This window comes from Corticium candelabrum, chromosome 8, assembly GCF_963422355.1.
Source record: "Corticium candelabrum chromosome 8, ooCorCand1.1, whole genome shotgun sequence".
Lineage (NCBI taxonomy): Eukaryota > Metazoa > Porifera > Homoscleromorpha > Homosclerophorida > Plakinidae > Corticium > Corticium candelabrum.
Genome location: NC_085092.1, coordinates 134,979 through 150,946, shown reverse-complemented (window position 1 = coordinate 150,946; position 15,968 = coordinate 134,979). Strand labels below are relative to the sequence as shown.

General features: G+C 37.6%; 1 protein-coding gene across 2 annotated transcripts; it reads left to right on the top strand.

The window, feature by feature from the left end:
• The first annotated feature begins 7 nt into the window (after nt 1–7).
• LOC134183140 (uncharacterized) lies at nt 8–15,905 on the top strand. 2 transcript variants are annotated; one of them, XM_062650608.1, is made up of 28 exons: nt 40–335; nt 415–504; nt 6,331–6,437; nt 6,503–6,619; nt 6,680–6,759; nt 7,524–7,608; nt 8,255–8,328; nt 8,391–8,470; nt 8,529–8,584; nt 8,650–8,759; nt 8,827–9,042; nt 9,116–9,277; nt 9,347–9,551; nt 9,634–9,708; nt 9,772–9,924; nt 10,010–10,097; nt 10,177–10,276; nt 11,274–11,488; nt 11,570–11,649; nt 11,778–11,873; nt 11,936–12,163; nt 13,627–14,590; nt 14,681–14,757; nt 14,824–14,894; nt 14,968–15,045; nt 15,111–15,247; nt 15,309–15,669; nt 15,733–15,905. In XM_062650608.1, the coding sequence occupies exons 1-28, from the start codon at nt 80–82 to the stop codon at nt 15,878–15,880; spliced, it is 4,509 nt and encodes a 1,502-aa protein (XP_062506592.1). In that variant the 5' UTR covers nt 40–79; the 3' UTR covers nt 15,881–15,905. The 2 variants fall into 2 exon arrangements, 1 of the variants encoding a protein (XP_062506592.1); XR_009970447.1 differs by lacking the exons at nt 15,111–15,247; nt 15,309–15,669; nt 15,733–15,905 and having other exon boundaries at nt 8–335; nt 14,700–14,757; nt 14,968–15,028.
• Nucleotides 15,906–15,968: the final 63 nt, after the last annotated feature.

The window sequence follows — 15,968 nt, the reverse complement described above, 5'->3', positions numbered from 1 at the left end:
CGAGGGCAGCAACGACTTTGTTTATGTAGCAACTAGTTGGTGAAATCAATAAGGCAATGCCCATTGTTTTGTGCAACAGATGGATTGGTGTTTTGACGGTGATTCTTTTGTAGAAGATGAATATCAGTTGTATTCTGCATCTTTGGACGATACTCTAACTGCTAGTAGAAGATCACCCTGCAGTCGCAGCAGTTCTGATGACGATTCTACGTCAAGTTGTGGAGACTCACTAGAGACTTACTCTAGGGCGCAATCGAATCTAGTGACGTTGCAATATGGTTTCATAACGAAGCCATCGTACAGCCATCCTGCTCGCAATGGTGACGTCACTAGTGGTAAGCCTCCTCCGCATGCTCTGCACTTGTCTTGTCCGGTGCCTGTATACTAATTGTTATTTGTGTCTATTCATTTCAGTGACGTACAATTCAAGACTTGGACAGTTTGTTATTGTTGATGGTTCTGGGATAACATTGTGGAATGATTCGTTGATTGGTGATGTTAAAGGTGTTTATTAATGGTTGTTATGGTTACTTATGGTTACTTAATTATCGTAATTAATGTATACTAGAGCACCCATGGTTTACATAATTGTTACTCATGTATGCTAGTATAACTCTTGAGCATATATGCTCTTGTTAATTAGAACACATTCTAGGTATATATTGGTATACATTAATTAAATGCATCATGCAGAGGCAGCTAGGATCTCAAAAAAGGGAGCTAGCACATTGTAAGCTCTTGTTTTCGGAAAAGCAGTGTACTGTACAAAGTAAAACATAAAATTCTACATGACAAACACTTACTGTTTCCATTATTTATGATATTAACTGTTTGTGCAAGAAAAGCATTAATTAGGGCACATGTAGAAAGAAGTATGTACATTGCCATGCGAAACTTGGCAGAAGAAACACTGCTCAGTCTTAAGAGAATTAACATTGGCCATCTAGCTGAAACTATGATACTGTAGGTCAGGTTTTGCGAGCAAGTGCATGATTACAAGACAAGTCTGTCAATAGAATCAAGATCAGTCACGGAGGGTGAGACTATGAACCAGTGCCCTACCCTGAATACTTAGTTGTTCACTGCCACATTGTTTTGGTTATGCCAAAACTAAATCTAAAATTTACAAAACCAATTGTTTTAATTTGGATTAACCAAACCTAACTAATAACAAAATTGCAGGTATAATTGTACTAAAACTAAGACTAAAACAAAAACATCCTGATTTAATTTTAGTATTAGACCAGAATGAGGTTGGATGGTATCTCACGACAAGCAGATGAATTGCAGGATCCTGTATGCATAATTCTGACTAGATCAGAAATCTGATTTTCCATCTCTAAGTCAACTAGCAACCGAGACTTCATCGATCTCTGCTTCCTCAGCTCCAGTTGAAAGCACTTTCAACAGCAGGTCTTCACACACAAGAAATTAACTTGTGATAGTCTATCTGACTAAAGTTTAGAGAGAAAAGTTGTTTTGACTAAAAAAACTAAGGCTTATATCTGTCTGTGAATCTGGCCTAGCTATATTTGTCTGTTTTTGCCAATAAAATTAAATGACAGTAGATTAAAGTGAACATGGTAGATAACCTGTTGTAGGGAATGACCATTACCAAAATCAAAATATAGGGTGATCTTGGCTTAATATAATATACTTATTCATTATTGTCGAGCCTAAGTAGGGATGGCTCCGGCACTTAATATTAATCTCGATTTTTGCTTTGGGATAGCATAGCTTTGAAATGCTTCCATAAAATGACACAATTTTTATATCATCTTGCGTGGCTACGCAAGGGCCATGATCTTTGGCTATCCCTTTGGCGCTGGCATGTTTGGATGACGTTGGGACGATGTTTTTACTGTGAAATTTGACACGCCATTTGCCCCGCCTTTCTCTGCGTGTGACCTAGAGTTGCAAGCATGTGCCGACTAGCTTGCCAGTTTCGTGGGATCTTTGCCGTTGTCGAAGCCGCTCACAGGATTTGCGCTTCTCTATTTATGAAACTTGACTGCTGATTGACTTGCCAGTTTGGATCTTCGTTTTGCTCACAGGACTTTTATGTCGCTCACATGATCTTCACTTTGCCATTCTTTGCCTGTTACTTGAACACCCATCGATTTATTCACGAGATATGTCAGTGCCAATCGACTTGTCGACGTCGACAGTTTTGGTGGATTTTCCCCGTTCTCTGCGTGTGCCTGGAAACAGGATCTGTACGTCCCTCATAAGATCTTCACAGAAAACATGCATGTGCGTGTGATAGAGACCAACCTTTATAACTCGTAGAAGAGAATGTACGAGTCCTAAGACTAAATTTTAGAACGCACACAGCAATTACCATATTGTAATCAAATTAGCTTGTGATCAAAATGGGGGTGGGGCTAGCTGCCCAAGACTATTACATTGCCTGGTACTAATGAAACTTTATTTCTGCATAGATCTAGAGTAGAAGCATCACCGTAGCAGTCTAAGCAATTCTCTAATATACTATGAGTTGTAACAATGTTTCTTTCTAATAAATTATCTTGTGTACTCTTAATTAATGTTCCAGCATTGCCTGGTACTAATGAAACTAACTTCTGTATATAATATGAGAGTAGCAGCATTAACGTAGGAGAAAGACCGGCTGGAGACATTCGTCACTCAAAGGAAACCACCGACTTTCTATCCTCCAATCAGGATCTTACACGTTTGGTTAGTGTTTTTGCATGCACATGTATCCACGATAACTGCTGATAGCAAGGCATGTCTCTATTGGCTTTCTGCTAATGCAATTTGTAACTGAGTAGTCAATCAGTCAAGCCACCTGCATGTCGTCTTACTTTGAGGAATAGCAGCACATGCAAAACAATGTCTAGTCACTGAGGGTGTCGTATGTTGCATGCATTGAATGAGTAGACCATCTACAGAGCGTGGTATTGCACTCAATGCAGGGCAATGTGCAGAGCTATGATTTGTGTATGTTACGGTTGTCCTTTGGTTGACCTCTGTGTGAGCTTGAGTGGTGAATGCTCCAGCCAGTCTTTCTCCTCCCTGAAGTGCTTGCTAGTTTATTAACACTCACACACATGGTCATTCTCGCACTCACAGCATTGCAATGATTGCATGCATACCTACATGCTGCACCTGTCTTCATATTAGTAGCAACTACATACATGGAGTTATACAGATATACCTAAAACTAAAAATTCATTGCTAAAACTAAATTAAGGCAGAAAATTTACCAAACAAAAACTAAAACTGTTTTGAAACTAAATCAAAACTAAAATAAAATGTAATACCAAAACAGCGAGTGTTTACTGTAACAACGCTATGATAAAACGTCATCGTGTTAATGAAGCACTTGTGGTCCAAGCCTCTGTGAGCATGCATCATTAGCAGCTGTTTCCTTTTGCACACTGAATAGCAATGGTAATATACAGTAAGTCTGACTTTGTGATGCTGCATTTGGTTTTCTTGTTAAAAATGTTTCTAATATCTTAGGGTTAGGTGTTTTGTGTGTGTGTGTGTGTGTGTGTGTGTGTGTGTGTGTGTGTGTGTGTGTGTGTGCGTGTGTGTGTGTGTGTGTGGTGCGATAGCTCAGTTGGTTAGAGAGTCATCTTATGGAGTGATTACATCTGGGACCTTGCAGGGTTGCAGGTTCAAGTCACGGTGATGGCGAGCTATGGCATAATTTCCCTTGTGCAAGAAACTTACACACAATTGCCTCTCTCGACTCAGGAGTATAAATGAGTACCTGGTCTTTGACTGGAGTGGCAAAGGCCTCCGACTGCAACAAAAACCATCAGCCATTGGGGCTCAGGTGGGACTTCGGGTGCCCACACCACAGTTGGCATTGCAGTCGGTGCTCCTGCGAGCACCTGGCCAGGCTCCAGGAGATTGCTTAGCACGGCCCATAGCTCCTACTTGGTGCACAGGAACCCAGCCATCTGGCTGGGGGCATTACCGTTTAACGGCAGCTCCGTATTCGTTTCTAATTGTGTGTGTGTGTGTGTGTGTGTGTGTGTGTGTGTGTGTGTGTGTGTGTGTGCGCGCGTGCGTGCGTGTATGTGTGCGTGCATGTGTGCATGCGTGCATGTGTGTGTGTGTGTGTGTGTGTGTGTGTGTGTGTGTGTGTGTGTGTGTGTGTGTGATCATGTATATCTCCAAAACGGCGAGTTGCAGCTCCACCAAGTTTTGCTCGTGCACACTGATCCAATCATTATAAAAGTGAAGGTGTTGTTTCCAGAGAGCCATGATTCCTTGATGATCCAATTGCTTTTTCCTGTTCGAATTTCTATGGAATGGCACATGAAAGGCCCATTGGACGGTACATGTGGAGCATTTTTTATTACTGGTTGTGTAAAAAAGAGATTTTTTGAGTAGATTCGGGTCTTTCAGAAATATGGCTACCTTTCTCCCTTCCCTGTGTATGCGCACTGAATGGCTGATGTCTAATACACCTGTTTTGTGCAAAGGCAGTAACATCTTCGAAGTGACGACATCAAACAGGAAGAGTAGACATGTATCCAGGACTTTGCATTGTTTTCACTCTACAGTCACCCTACCCCTATAACAATATCTCTGTTTCACGCTGACATATCATTATAAGGGTAATATTGTTATAAAGGTAATGCAATCTGAACCACTGTCTGTGCACAAGTTCTTACTTTAAACTATACTAAGTGACATTTAATTGTTCCAACTGTTTAGCCTAATTAATCACAGTATACTAGTCATCGATTCGCTAGTCCAAGGTCGCTTGTTGATGATGAACAGAAGTAATGATCCTTCTAGTTCTTCAACATTGGAAGATCGCTGCTTCTTTTTCTGCTTATCTCTAGCAGACAAGGCGGTTTCCTCATGATGCAGCTACTTATCACTTTCCTTCAGAATCCCAGAAAGAGTGCCCTGGGCAATGTCCTTACCACAAGTGTCTTTAAACCACGACTGCAGTTCTTTCTGGCTAGGTCTTGGCTTCATAATGATATGACTGCTTTACCAGCATTGCTTTCTTTGCAACGGAGAAGGCAATCCTTCGTTTCTTCTTATGGCCATCTGCAGAAAGAGGCGCGTGATCAGTCGAACCTTCCTCTCCCACTTGAGACTCCGCATTCCCCGCAGCAGCACTTGACTCCACGTTTGTTGCAATGCACATGCGCAGCACGCATTTTTAAGTGCCTTGCGGTATTGTGCGCACGTTTAGCACATTAATATCAATGAATGTTGTTATACAACTACTACAAACGCGCTTTGTTTCAGCGGCAGAAATTGAAATAGGGGTAATATCTTTATAAAAATGTCGTCATAGAGGTAAAGTTTTGTATTGCATGATATTGGGAAATTTTGGTTTCAGCAGCTTCTATCGTAATAAAGGTAATATCGCTATAGAGGTTATCGTTATAGAGGTAGGGTGACTGTATATCCAGGAGTTAGTGCTGTTAGTTATAAATTTGTTGTTCTTGGCTGGGCAAAGTACTGGCCCGTATATAGTAGTTTGTATATGGGACCATTCATTTGTTGCTTACAGATATGTCACCATTTTAACACATTTTGTACTTTTTGTCAATGTGTGTAGGTAATTATTAAATGGGAGATCTAATGTTGTGTGACGAGCAGTGTGTCGTTTATTTGGTGAAAGTATGTTGTGCATGTGACTAAAATCATAAACGTGACCAAGTCATTAGTATGATAGTGTAGGTAGACTATAATATACATAGTCATGATATCTCTTTGGGTTAATTTATCAACAACATTTTTGTTTTTAGTAGCGATTGAGTAATTTTTGTAAATCTTGTTGTTTTGTACATTTACTGATTGTTTAGTTTGACTCTAAACTTGGAAATTTAGATGTAAATTAACAGATACATTTAGTTTTTACATGAACATAAACTACATTTTTGTTAGGGCTAGTGTAGTTGTTAGGTCAGTCACAGTTCACAATTAGGTATGTCTAGATTTCATATTTTATAGCTAGATAGCACATGCAGAGATTGGGCATGAGACATGCTTACATGCATGGTTGGCATCCAACAGCATAAATTCCAATGTATATATGATGCTAGTCTGCTAGAAACATATTTGGACTTGAAATATTTTAAAATTTAGGTTAGTTATGTTTACTGGGTATAGACTTAATTAACGTTTGTGTTGGATGGTTGTCAGTGGCAGTTCTTTGGGATTGACTGAAGTTCGTACATAGCATCATCTATTTTATGAATTTAAAATTAAGTATAAAACAAACGTACCAGTTGGAACTCTTTACAGATTTGTAGTGACACTAAATCCAAAGCTTGGTACTCAACAGTAATTGTGATATGATAATGACATTTGTTTATTTTATCTTAGTGAAAGTTTTTCCATTTCCATCATATCAACATCACCTTATTAGACACATTATCCATGTGAACTCATATAATGTCTATTTTGTGATTACAAATGATCGAAGAGTGAAGGTATTGTGCAGATTGATTTAATTTATTTGGAAACAATAATTGTATGTGGTTGATGTTTGCATCAGATTTTAAATAAAAATTTTGAAGAAGCTTTTTTTCTCAAAGATTCTCATTCAATTCTTGATCTTGTTTATAATTCTGCAAAGCATGAACTAATCACAAGTGGTGTTGATGGTTTGAAGGTACTGAACGGAAATACAGTTTTAATAGATTTATTTCAGCTTTGCTTTTTGAAATGGCAGTTTTGGGAGTACAAGAGACATTCGCAAACTGGAAGTGACAAGAAGACAACAGTGATGTCACAATTTGTTCTTCAACATAGGTACATTTGGAACTTGATCTAGATGTTTGCTTATTATAAGCTTGAGCCTGTATGAATGAATATGTCATGGTATGTTTGAAGTTTGTGTTATTTATCTTATGGCCACATAAATTTAATTATTAGATTCTCATTCTTTTGATGTTCTGTTCTTTGTGCTGCGGGTGGTAATTTAAAATTTATTATGTATTTTTTCTATTAAGTGAGAAGTGTATCATTGTAATTACAAACGCATATCAGGCACTGTGGTTAAGTGATCTAGCTGTCTGGAGGCGTATCAGCTGTGCAAGTCAGCAAGACTCAGCTAACCCTAACTCTAAAACTTTTTAAATGCACCCAAATCATGCAGTTCTTTAGACTTTGAAATGCAATCTGAATGTACTTCAGCAATGACAAACATCGTCTCTTTTGAGCCACAGTGCTACCCATTCCAGACCTTCTGCACATAAGGAGACCAAACAGAGTAATAAATTATGTTGATGTGGGCACTAAAAGTCAATGTGGACGGAGATGAGAATCTAATAATTAGTTTATGTGGCATAATTTTTAGACTAGGAATCAGCAGATGTTTGATTTAATTACTTAAGATTGAACCCTTTGGTATCATTAATTAATGTAAAACTTTAAGTTTTTGTTTGCAAATGTTTTTAGTCAAATTATTGTTAGTGTTGTTAGCTAGAACTTAGAACAAATACTTTCAAGCTTACCAATACAGTACAGTACATACTTACATTAGTAATATTCGTAATTTTACTTTTTATACATAGAAAGACTGTTGTGCCACCTCTTTCTAAAGATCACTGGGTGCACAAACTACAAATTGATATGATGTCTGAAGACAAAAAGATTCAGGTATAAGCATAACAAATAAACTACATGATTGCAATTGAGATGTTGTACAGTAGGTAGTGTAGCATTACAAATTTAGGCATTTTTAACAGATATGATTTACAATTAATTGTGCACCTGTTGAAGTAGGAGGCATTGTATGTTTAGATCACAGTTATGCTACAAGATCTGACTGCCTCTATATCATGATTGGATTTGAGATCGGAGTTGATACAGCTTGCTGCATACATAAGAAAATGAAGACCCTTGCTGTCACATCTTGGTTAATAAGGACAAATAACACATTAGACCACTACCATATGTTCCTGCAAATTGCAACTGTTGGGTTGCAGCTCTCTAAACTCTTTAATTGCTAGTAACTTTGAGACATCTTTACAGAGGTATGTGCTAATTAATGTCACATCTGCATTGTGAGAAATCAATTACTACACATGGCTTTGAATTTGCATGACTTGTCGAGTATTAAACTAAATTTATGCTTCTATATATAAGAACAATGTATATATCGTATTTGTTTAAACTATATACAATTAATGCACTGTTAATTTGTCATATAATGTAGAGTGCAGCTAAAAGTGGACATATAGACTATTATGGTTAGAGCCATATCTGTAAGCAATTGTTATAATACAGCTTACTATGTGTGTAGAAGCTCTACTGTATGGCAGCATGTGATCTTCTTTTTTATGACCTAGAAGGAGATTTTATTGCAAAATGGGAAGGGTAAGATAGGGATTACTACCTTTCTTTGTCATTCATAAGTTTTATTGTAACACATATTTCAGGTTGCATGATTTTGCTATTTCATCTTGTATCTTTATTCCACGTGTAAAGTTCTATGTGACATCAGGAAGAGATTCTTGTGGTAAGGCTACACTGGTAAACGTTAAGGGTATGTGCTTGTTAAAGCTGAGTGTTTTTAGTGAAGATATGGACTGAAATGGGTAGTTTAGTTACCCAGTTTAGCACTCACATAAAGGTTTAGTGACCAATATTACATAATAAAATTGAATTAGTTGAGTTTGATTTCTGTTGTTCATGCAGCCAGTCATTCAAGTTATTGTCCATCCTGAATCAGATGTTCTTCTGCTCTCAGGATCTTTAGATGGCACAGTTCGTATGTGGAATCTCTTGACTATGACAGAGTCCTACAGGTATTGTATGGTATTTCGGTATCAAACTATCTTTTTAATAAGGTGTCATATTTTTGGTTTTGTGAAGCACATCCGTTTGTGAAGGAGGATTGCTTAGCATGAATGTGATGCACACCAACAATGGATGGATGCTGTATGTTGCTGCAAGAAGGGCAATTAATATGTTCAATCTTAATCATCTACTGGATTTTTGGAGTGAGACACAGTGCAGAATGCTTAGTTTATCTCTTGCGGGTAGTAAATCAAAAACGGGTAGAGTAACTGCGGTTGGAGAGGACAACAGGTTTGATTGTTGCTTTTGCTCATGAGAAATTTTTCACAGTTATCTGAGTATGTTTAATTTAAATTTAAAATAGTGTACGGATATTTTCACGAGAAACTGGAGCAACAGTGACAATGGTATTGCCTCCACCTACGACAAGTTTGTTGACAAGCGTTAAGGCTGCTGTCTACAGTAGACAGCATAGTCTCATTTATATTTTGATCAATGAACGAGAAATCTGGGTTTACACAACAAGGTATAGAATTGTTGAAGTTTTATGTGCATTCTGTTGCTGATTACAAACATGTGAGTTTTGATTTTACAGAACCAATCCTTGTTGTCGAATTGATGTGTGGGATGGTCAAATGTTGGACAGTTTGGTTAATGATCAACTTAGACTACAACTTGGCAAAAAGGCTTTTGCTGTAGTTATTTCTTGTATGTGTCTTTTGTGTGCACCAATTACTGTTATGACTGATGAAGAGGAATCTTGTTGCAACTGTTGTGAGTTTCTTGTTCTTGGGCTTCAGGTATGTTATATTGCAAGATAGTTTGCCAAATTACTGATGCAGCTGTACTAAACATACTTTAGCTTAATTCTTTGTACTCTAGGATGGTAGGCTGATCATTGCTGATGGTCAAGTTCGAGGCTTGAGACATGTAGAGATTTCTGTCAGCACTGGCTCTGTTTGTTGGACTTTATCCATTTTGCAATATTTTGTAATTATAATTGCTTTATTATTGTTATAGGTGGTACATCTTGTTCATGACTCTGGGAGCAACACTTTGCTGACGATGTGCCAAGCTGTCAGCCATTTTAATTTTCAAGTTTGGTCTCTGCCTGAACTTCAACTTCTGGAAACAGTGACTTGTAACCTAAATGTGACATGTTTTACTCACAAGGTTAACTGAAATTCTTATTATGTTGTCTAAATTGACTTGTATATAAAAATATTGTATACTATAATTTGCTGTTTTGGTACTACAGAAGAATTTTTTGTTTTGCGGTCATGAAAATGGGGATATTCATTTGCACTCATTATCTTCTTTTGGAGGATCTACTAGTTTCTTTGGAGGTGATCGAGTGGCATTAATTCCGTTTGCATGTGTTGTGTAAGTTCATGCATGCTGTTTGTTTGTTGGATATCTATGTAGACTCCAGTGGTATGTCAGTAGTTGACGATACACAAGGTCATGTTGGCGCAGTTTGCAGCGTTGATTCTCATGAGTATCTAAATATCTTTTTGTCTACTGGGTAAGAGTGACGCTATATAGTATACACTAGCTGAGTTGCTCATTCTTTGCATGGTGCAGATCTAGAGTAGCAGCAGCAAACTGGACATAATCTTTCTTTGCCATAGCATGTTAATAATTAACTGTCACACTTGAGTGCGCACCAGCACACAAACGAATAGACAGGGAGATCTATACCTAGTTCATATCTTGCTGTTTTGTTGTATGCATGCTTTATATAATGTGTTCCAGATGTAGGTTCGCGCATAGAATGAATTTTGGGCATATTCTTCAATTAAATTACATACAAGTAAACAATGTAAGCTTTCAAAGAAGGGTTGATCCTTCGTTGATTGAAATATACATCCAAGTAGCTAAAATGAGCTTCCCTGGCAAATGGTTGATTTTTTGTACTAGAGTATAAGGAGACACTGTTTGCATGTGACAAGTTTGAAGTGATGGTGTTTAGCATATATGGTAGGTTGTCAACAAGGAAGCATGAACTTTCAGCAGGTATGGCTGGGACAAAAAGACGTTTACGCTACTGACATATATGGGCTATGTAAACATACCAATTGCTTCAGATGAATATACTTGCTGCTAAAATTGTTTAATGAGATACTTACTAACAATCGAATGATATCTGCTGAACAGGATTATTGTAAGCTACTTGCATGTGACGTGACTACACTTTGGCATTCTTGAAGCAATGAGATGAACAAGAAGTGATACCTTTAGTTACAGGTGGTAATTTTAGATCCATAGATTTTTCATATAAGAAAATTTGACCGGTACCTTCTTCTCTGACAAACTGGCTATGAATGGGGTCAACTATAGTACATATAATGTGGTTATAGACGAATTGAAAAGCAGAATTTTATTCATATAAGTTAATTAATTGTACATGTACACTTTATAATCTGCCAAGGCAAGAGACGAGCTACTGTTACTTTAATTTAAGTTAATTAATTAATTAAATTTTATTTTATCTTCTTATTGTTGTAATATGCGCATTGCAGAATGGATGGTTACATGAAGATTTGGGACACCCACAAGACCCTCCTTAGAGAAGTTGATCTTGGTTCAAGTTTAGGGGCTGCAGTCTTTCTTAATAACTTCGGTGATATTCTGCTCAGTTTTCAAAGTCAACTGTATTGCATGGAGTCATCAAAGTTTTACCCTCTTTCTGCTGCATTTTGCAAACAGACACATGAAGAAGAAATTGCTTCTTTAGGTAGGCATTACAGTAACTATGATGTGTACGAAGAAGCAACATACATGTATATATGCCATATAATTGGCTTATGTCTTATAGAGTCTGCTGTCTTTGAAGATCCATCTTTGAAATACGACTTTGTTACTAATGAGTTAACAACAGACATGGAGACTTACTTGGTAAATTGCATGAATTTTTGTGCATGTACTGAAAGTGTCAAAGTGGAAGTAAATAGCATGATAACTGTTGTAATGTCTTGCATGCATATGTGGGTAATTTTGTGGTGTAATGTTGGTTATTGTTGCAGGTTCCGTATAGTCTGCCTTTAAAGAAGTCATGGTTACTAGATGGTGGTTTGCTGGTAACAGACCATGATGTTAGTGATGAAGAACACGATTCTCAGGTTTGACCTACAGTATATTTGAAAGCACTGCGTGTTCATTATGACAACTGCTTATGCAACAGGCATCTGATGTTGCTTCTGTTACAAGCTCTCAACATGCTCCTTCTGACATTTACCAATCTTTACAATCATCCTTGTGTACGTCTTTGATTGCGCTCAATGAGCTGAATGAGTTTGGACTGTATGAACAGACAAGAAGTGATATAATGAATTGTGAAAAACCAACTCTTGGTTTGTCTCCTGTTTCGTCTCCACCTCAAAGTCCTAGACAAGTTGACTTTATTGTAGAGGTATGTTAACATATATTAAGTGTGGAATATTTTGTTTGTACAGTTTGCTACTACTTAACTTAAAACAACTGGTAAAAGCACAAGGTAAAGCAACTTAATCATTGAAGACAGTTGAGTATGATGTTTAGTAGTCAAAGGATTAAATCAAATATTTAGTGGTAGCTGTCAAAGTTTTGCTGAATTATGGTGTTGGAAATAGCAGTTTGAAGGTTTTGGCACAGTGTAAGGGCTTTTACATACAAGATCTTGGTACATGTTTTTTAAAGCCACCAACAAATGTCTAGATGCTGTATTCCTGAAATCCTTTGGTACATATTCTGAAATTTGTAGTTTTGGTTGTGAATGCAGGGAATAATGCAAAACAGCATTTGTATATAAAAACAGAATGTACATGTGTTACTTTACTGCAATATCCTTTGCTGCAAATCTTATGCAGATTGCAGTTGTAGTAAAATTCTTACTATGCTAATTAAATTAAGGTAATTGTTTGTACGAGTACATAAAAGTAATCATGTGCAGCTGAAGAGTCAGCTACTATACATGCTGTATATACCAGGCTTCTGAAGATAGAGTCAGTGACGCTTTGATTACTTTGATTTCAGAAGTGTAATATTGGAGATAATTGTGCTGCAATTGTAGGACTCAATGCATTGTTCCTTGAAACACGCTCTATCAGACGATCGTACAAAATGGCGATCTCTATGTCACTCTGCACTTCAATGGTTTGGAAGAGGACAGGATACAAACAAAAACACCAGCGATGGAAAGCGAACTTGAATGCCAGTATATGTGTATTGTTTGTCTGTTCAACTTGCAACAGCATCGCAAATCAAAAGCAGGTCTACTCTCAACAAAGACACATAAGCTAGGCATTAGAGTCAGAAGTCATCACCGAGTTTGGTGGACATACTGTCATGTAGACTGTGTAATGTTCTTCTATCACTGATTAATTGTTGATTCAGAATCCATAATTACTGATTTAGTTAAGTAGAATTCTTTTCAATACTTATTTAACTATTTTAAATCACTGATTGTATACATATTATTGTATACTAATTGTATCCTTGTACAATTCTATCCGGACCCCTACTCATGCATAACTGCGTATCTACCAGCAGGCTAGAAAACGTATGCTGGCAGATTGCAAAAAGAGACATTAAAACATGTAATAGTTTAACTGATAATTGATTGCGGCATCCTGTTTTTGAAGGCTTGTGCAAGAAAAGTTCTAGTACAGGTCGCTCTTGAAGCAAGATGGTTTTCAAAGTCTTTAATTAATCTGTAGAAATTATGCATAAACACAATGAGTTAATTGGTGATTTTCTTAATTGTTGAATGTTTTTTACGTCACGTTGGCATCAATAGTTTTTGTATGAGGTCACCTTTGACAACATATGTAGGTGCTAAATGTTATTATGAAAGTGTTGAATGTATCTGTATCTCACAGAAACACATTTGTTTAGATCACATCTGACCAAGAAGAAGATAGGTTTTGTATCAGTACAGAGGAAGACTCCTTATCTCTGCCCATGCAGTCAGCCTCAGTTGGAGTTCCTTTAGATGAGCCAAAGCAGACAAAGCTGGACATTTACCAGTTGTCACAAAAAAAGAAACATAGTGATGTTGTGAGCTCAATTGAGAGTAGTAGAGGGGAGGAAGATTCCAAGATTTATAAAAGACCTAGTCGTATTGGTAGTATTAAGATTGACAGTTCTACTTTAGTTTCTCCTCGGGTAGAAAAAGGAATTTATCAACAAAACATTTTATCTCAGGGTAATAGCAGTGATTCTATTACTACAGTGGTGAAAAGTGAGCAATATGGTGCTTCAGATGACAAGTCAAGAGTTAATGTGTCAATGCAAAGGAAAAGTAAGGACCGTAAGAAGAGGATATCCCAAAGGAGGCAGTCAGTCAGGCAGCAGCTCCGGTCTAAAGAGGTTGGAATAGGTCAAGAGATCAATCAACTATCCATCCCACAAAGTCTTATAAACACTACAAATCATAGTGGAGAGTTGTCTGCAAACTGTTGTAGCAAGGACATAAAAGAGCTTATTCAATCCGATCTACAGCTTCAAGGTACAGGGAAAACTACACTTGATGTTGGAAACGTGAGCACGTTACAAGAAGAAAGTGAAATGTCAGGATCTGTTGAACAAGGTGCAAATACAGAGTACAGCTTTGCTGTAGACCGAAGCAATAGGACTAAACCTGGCTACTCGCTGATATCAGATGAATATTTGAATGGCAGTGCTGCAGTTGAGCTAGCTCAGTATCAAACAAACTATCACACTGTCAGTATGACAAGCTCTAATAAGTGTCACTCGCGTCCTTTGTCTGCTGTAGTTAGTGACACACATTCGGACATACATGACAGGGATGACGATATGCTATCAGTTATTTCATCACAAGGGACCCTTGTTTGCCTTGGTACGTTGTGATGTCATGTGTGTGTGTGTGTGTGTGTGTGTGTGTGTGTGCACGTGCGCGCGTGTGTGCATTTATGTGTTTTGTATGTAGTTCCGGGTACCTCTATTAGGTCAGCTGAATCAAGAGCAAGCATTCTCAGTCACCATCTATCGGACTGTTCTACAGTGGTGAATCTATCTCTGATTGTTGCCGAAAGACTAAATTGTGTAACTAGAGTTTCTTTTCTATGATAGAAATTTGGAGATGGTATTACGGCAATAGAGATTAAAGATCCCACGTGGGAGAATGAAAGAGCAATAGATTTGTACAGTTGTATATTGGTCTACAAACATGCCAGTTACGTGTAGCTTACGTGTTTGTATTTGTTTTATCTATAGGTTAAAACCTTCAAGACATTTTTCTCTACCGGATGTGAGTACATACGACAATACTTGGGCTGACAGAGTTGTGGCTCGGTAAGTGTTTATTTTCAATAAATTCAGTAGATTGAGACATGATCTTGTTCTTGTTTTGTTGACAGTAGCAAAGTAAAGAGAGAACAACTTAAAGAGAGAGCACTAAGTGCAGCTGCACGTCGTCATCTTGGCGAACTTAATCGCTTGTACGGTCAATTATTTGTATCCAGACACAGTGATTGTCACAATAACTCATCCAAGGGTAAACTGTGGCAACAAGTACATGTATGTTGGTAACTTTTAACGAAAATGAGTATTTGCAGTTGCAGAAAGAGTATCATCAGCTCCCAATTTTTATACTAACACACAACATTACGCTAGGAAAACTGACTATAGTCAAAGTAGTCTGCCTCACAAAAGGCAAATATCAATATCATCATTATCTACATTTGACAACACAATGCTTTTGGAATCTGATGGATGTCCTAAATCGACTTCTTTGAAACGAATGCAGGAGTCTGAATTTGGTCTTCATAAGAAGAGTCTTGCAGGTTCATTGCAGTTTCGTTGCAACATTGGCAGGCAATCAAGGGATGCCGGGCTGCTTGCTGCAGAAACTAAGGTGCTACAACAGTCCAGTTGTTTCGAGCCAAGAGTCCATTGTTCTATTCCCACCAAGCCACGGTAAAGATTGAATTTCTTTTCTCCATTCCAGTTCTTAAAAACACTAAAATTGATTTGTTGTAGCTTTTACGTGTTGTCCGATGGAAAAAGTAAGGGCAGAAAACCTGTGTCTCAGACTCCTTCTCACTTGGAAAGTCAGCTGTTGAAAGCAAGATTTGGTACTTGTCTGCCGACACAAAGGATTAGAAAACAGGCCACTGTTACAATATAGAAAGAAAAGCAGATACAAATTATAATATGAACATAAACATCATTGAGAGCTACGAGCCCATGCATGCAGGCAAATAGTAACTAATTGA

Bases quoted from the DNA above. Each gene is read 5' to 3' on its own strand.
- LOC134183140 (XM_062650608.1), top strand. From the start codon at position 80: ATGGATTGGTGTTTTGACGGTGATTCTTTTGTAGAAGATGAATATCAG. The intron at 8,329-8,390 runs GTAAGATAGGGA...CACATATTTCAG, and splicing joins TTTATTGCAAAATGGGAAGG to GTTGCATGATTTTGCTATTT. The intron at 10,098-10,176 runs GTGATCGAGTGG...ATATCTATGTAG, and splicing joins ATCTACTAGTTTCTTTGGAG to ACTCCAGTGGTATGTCAGTA.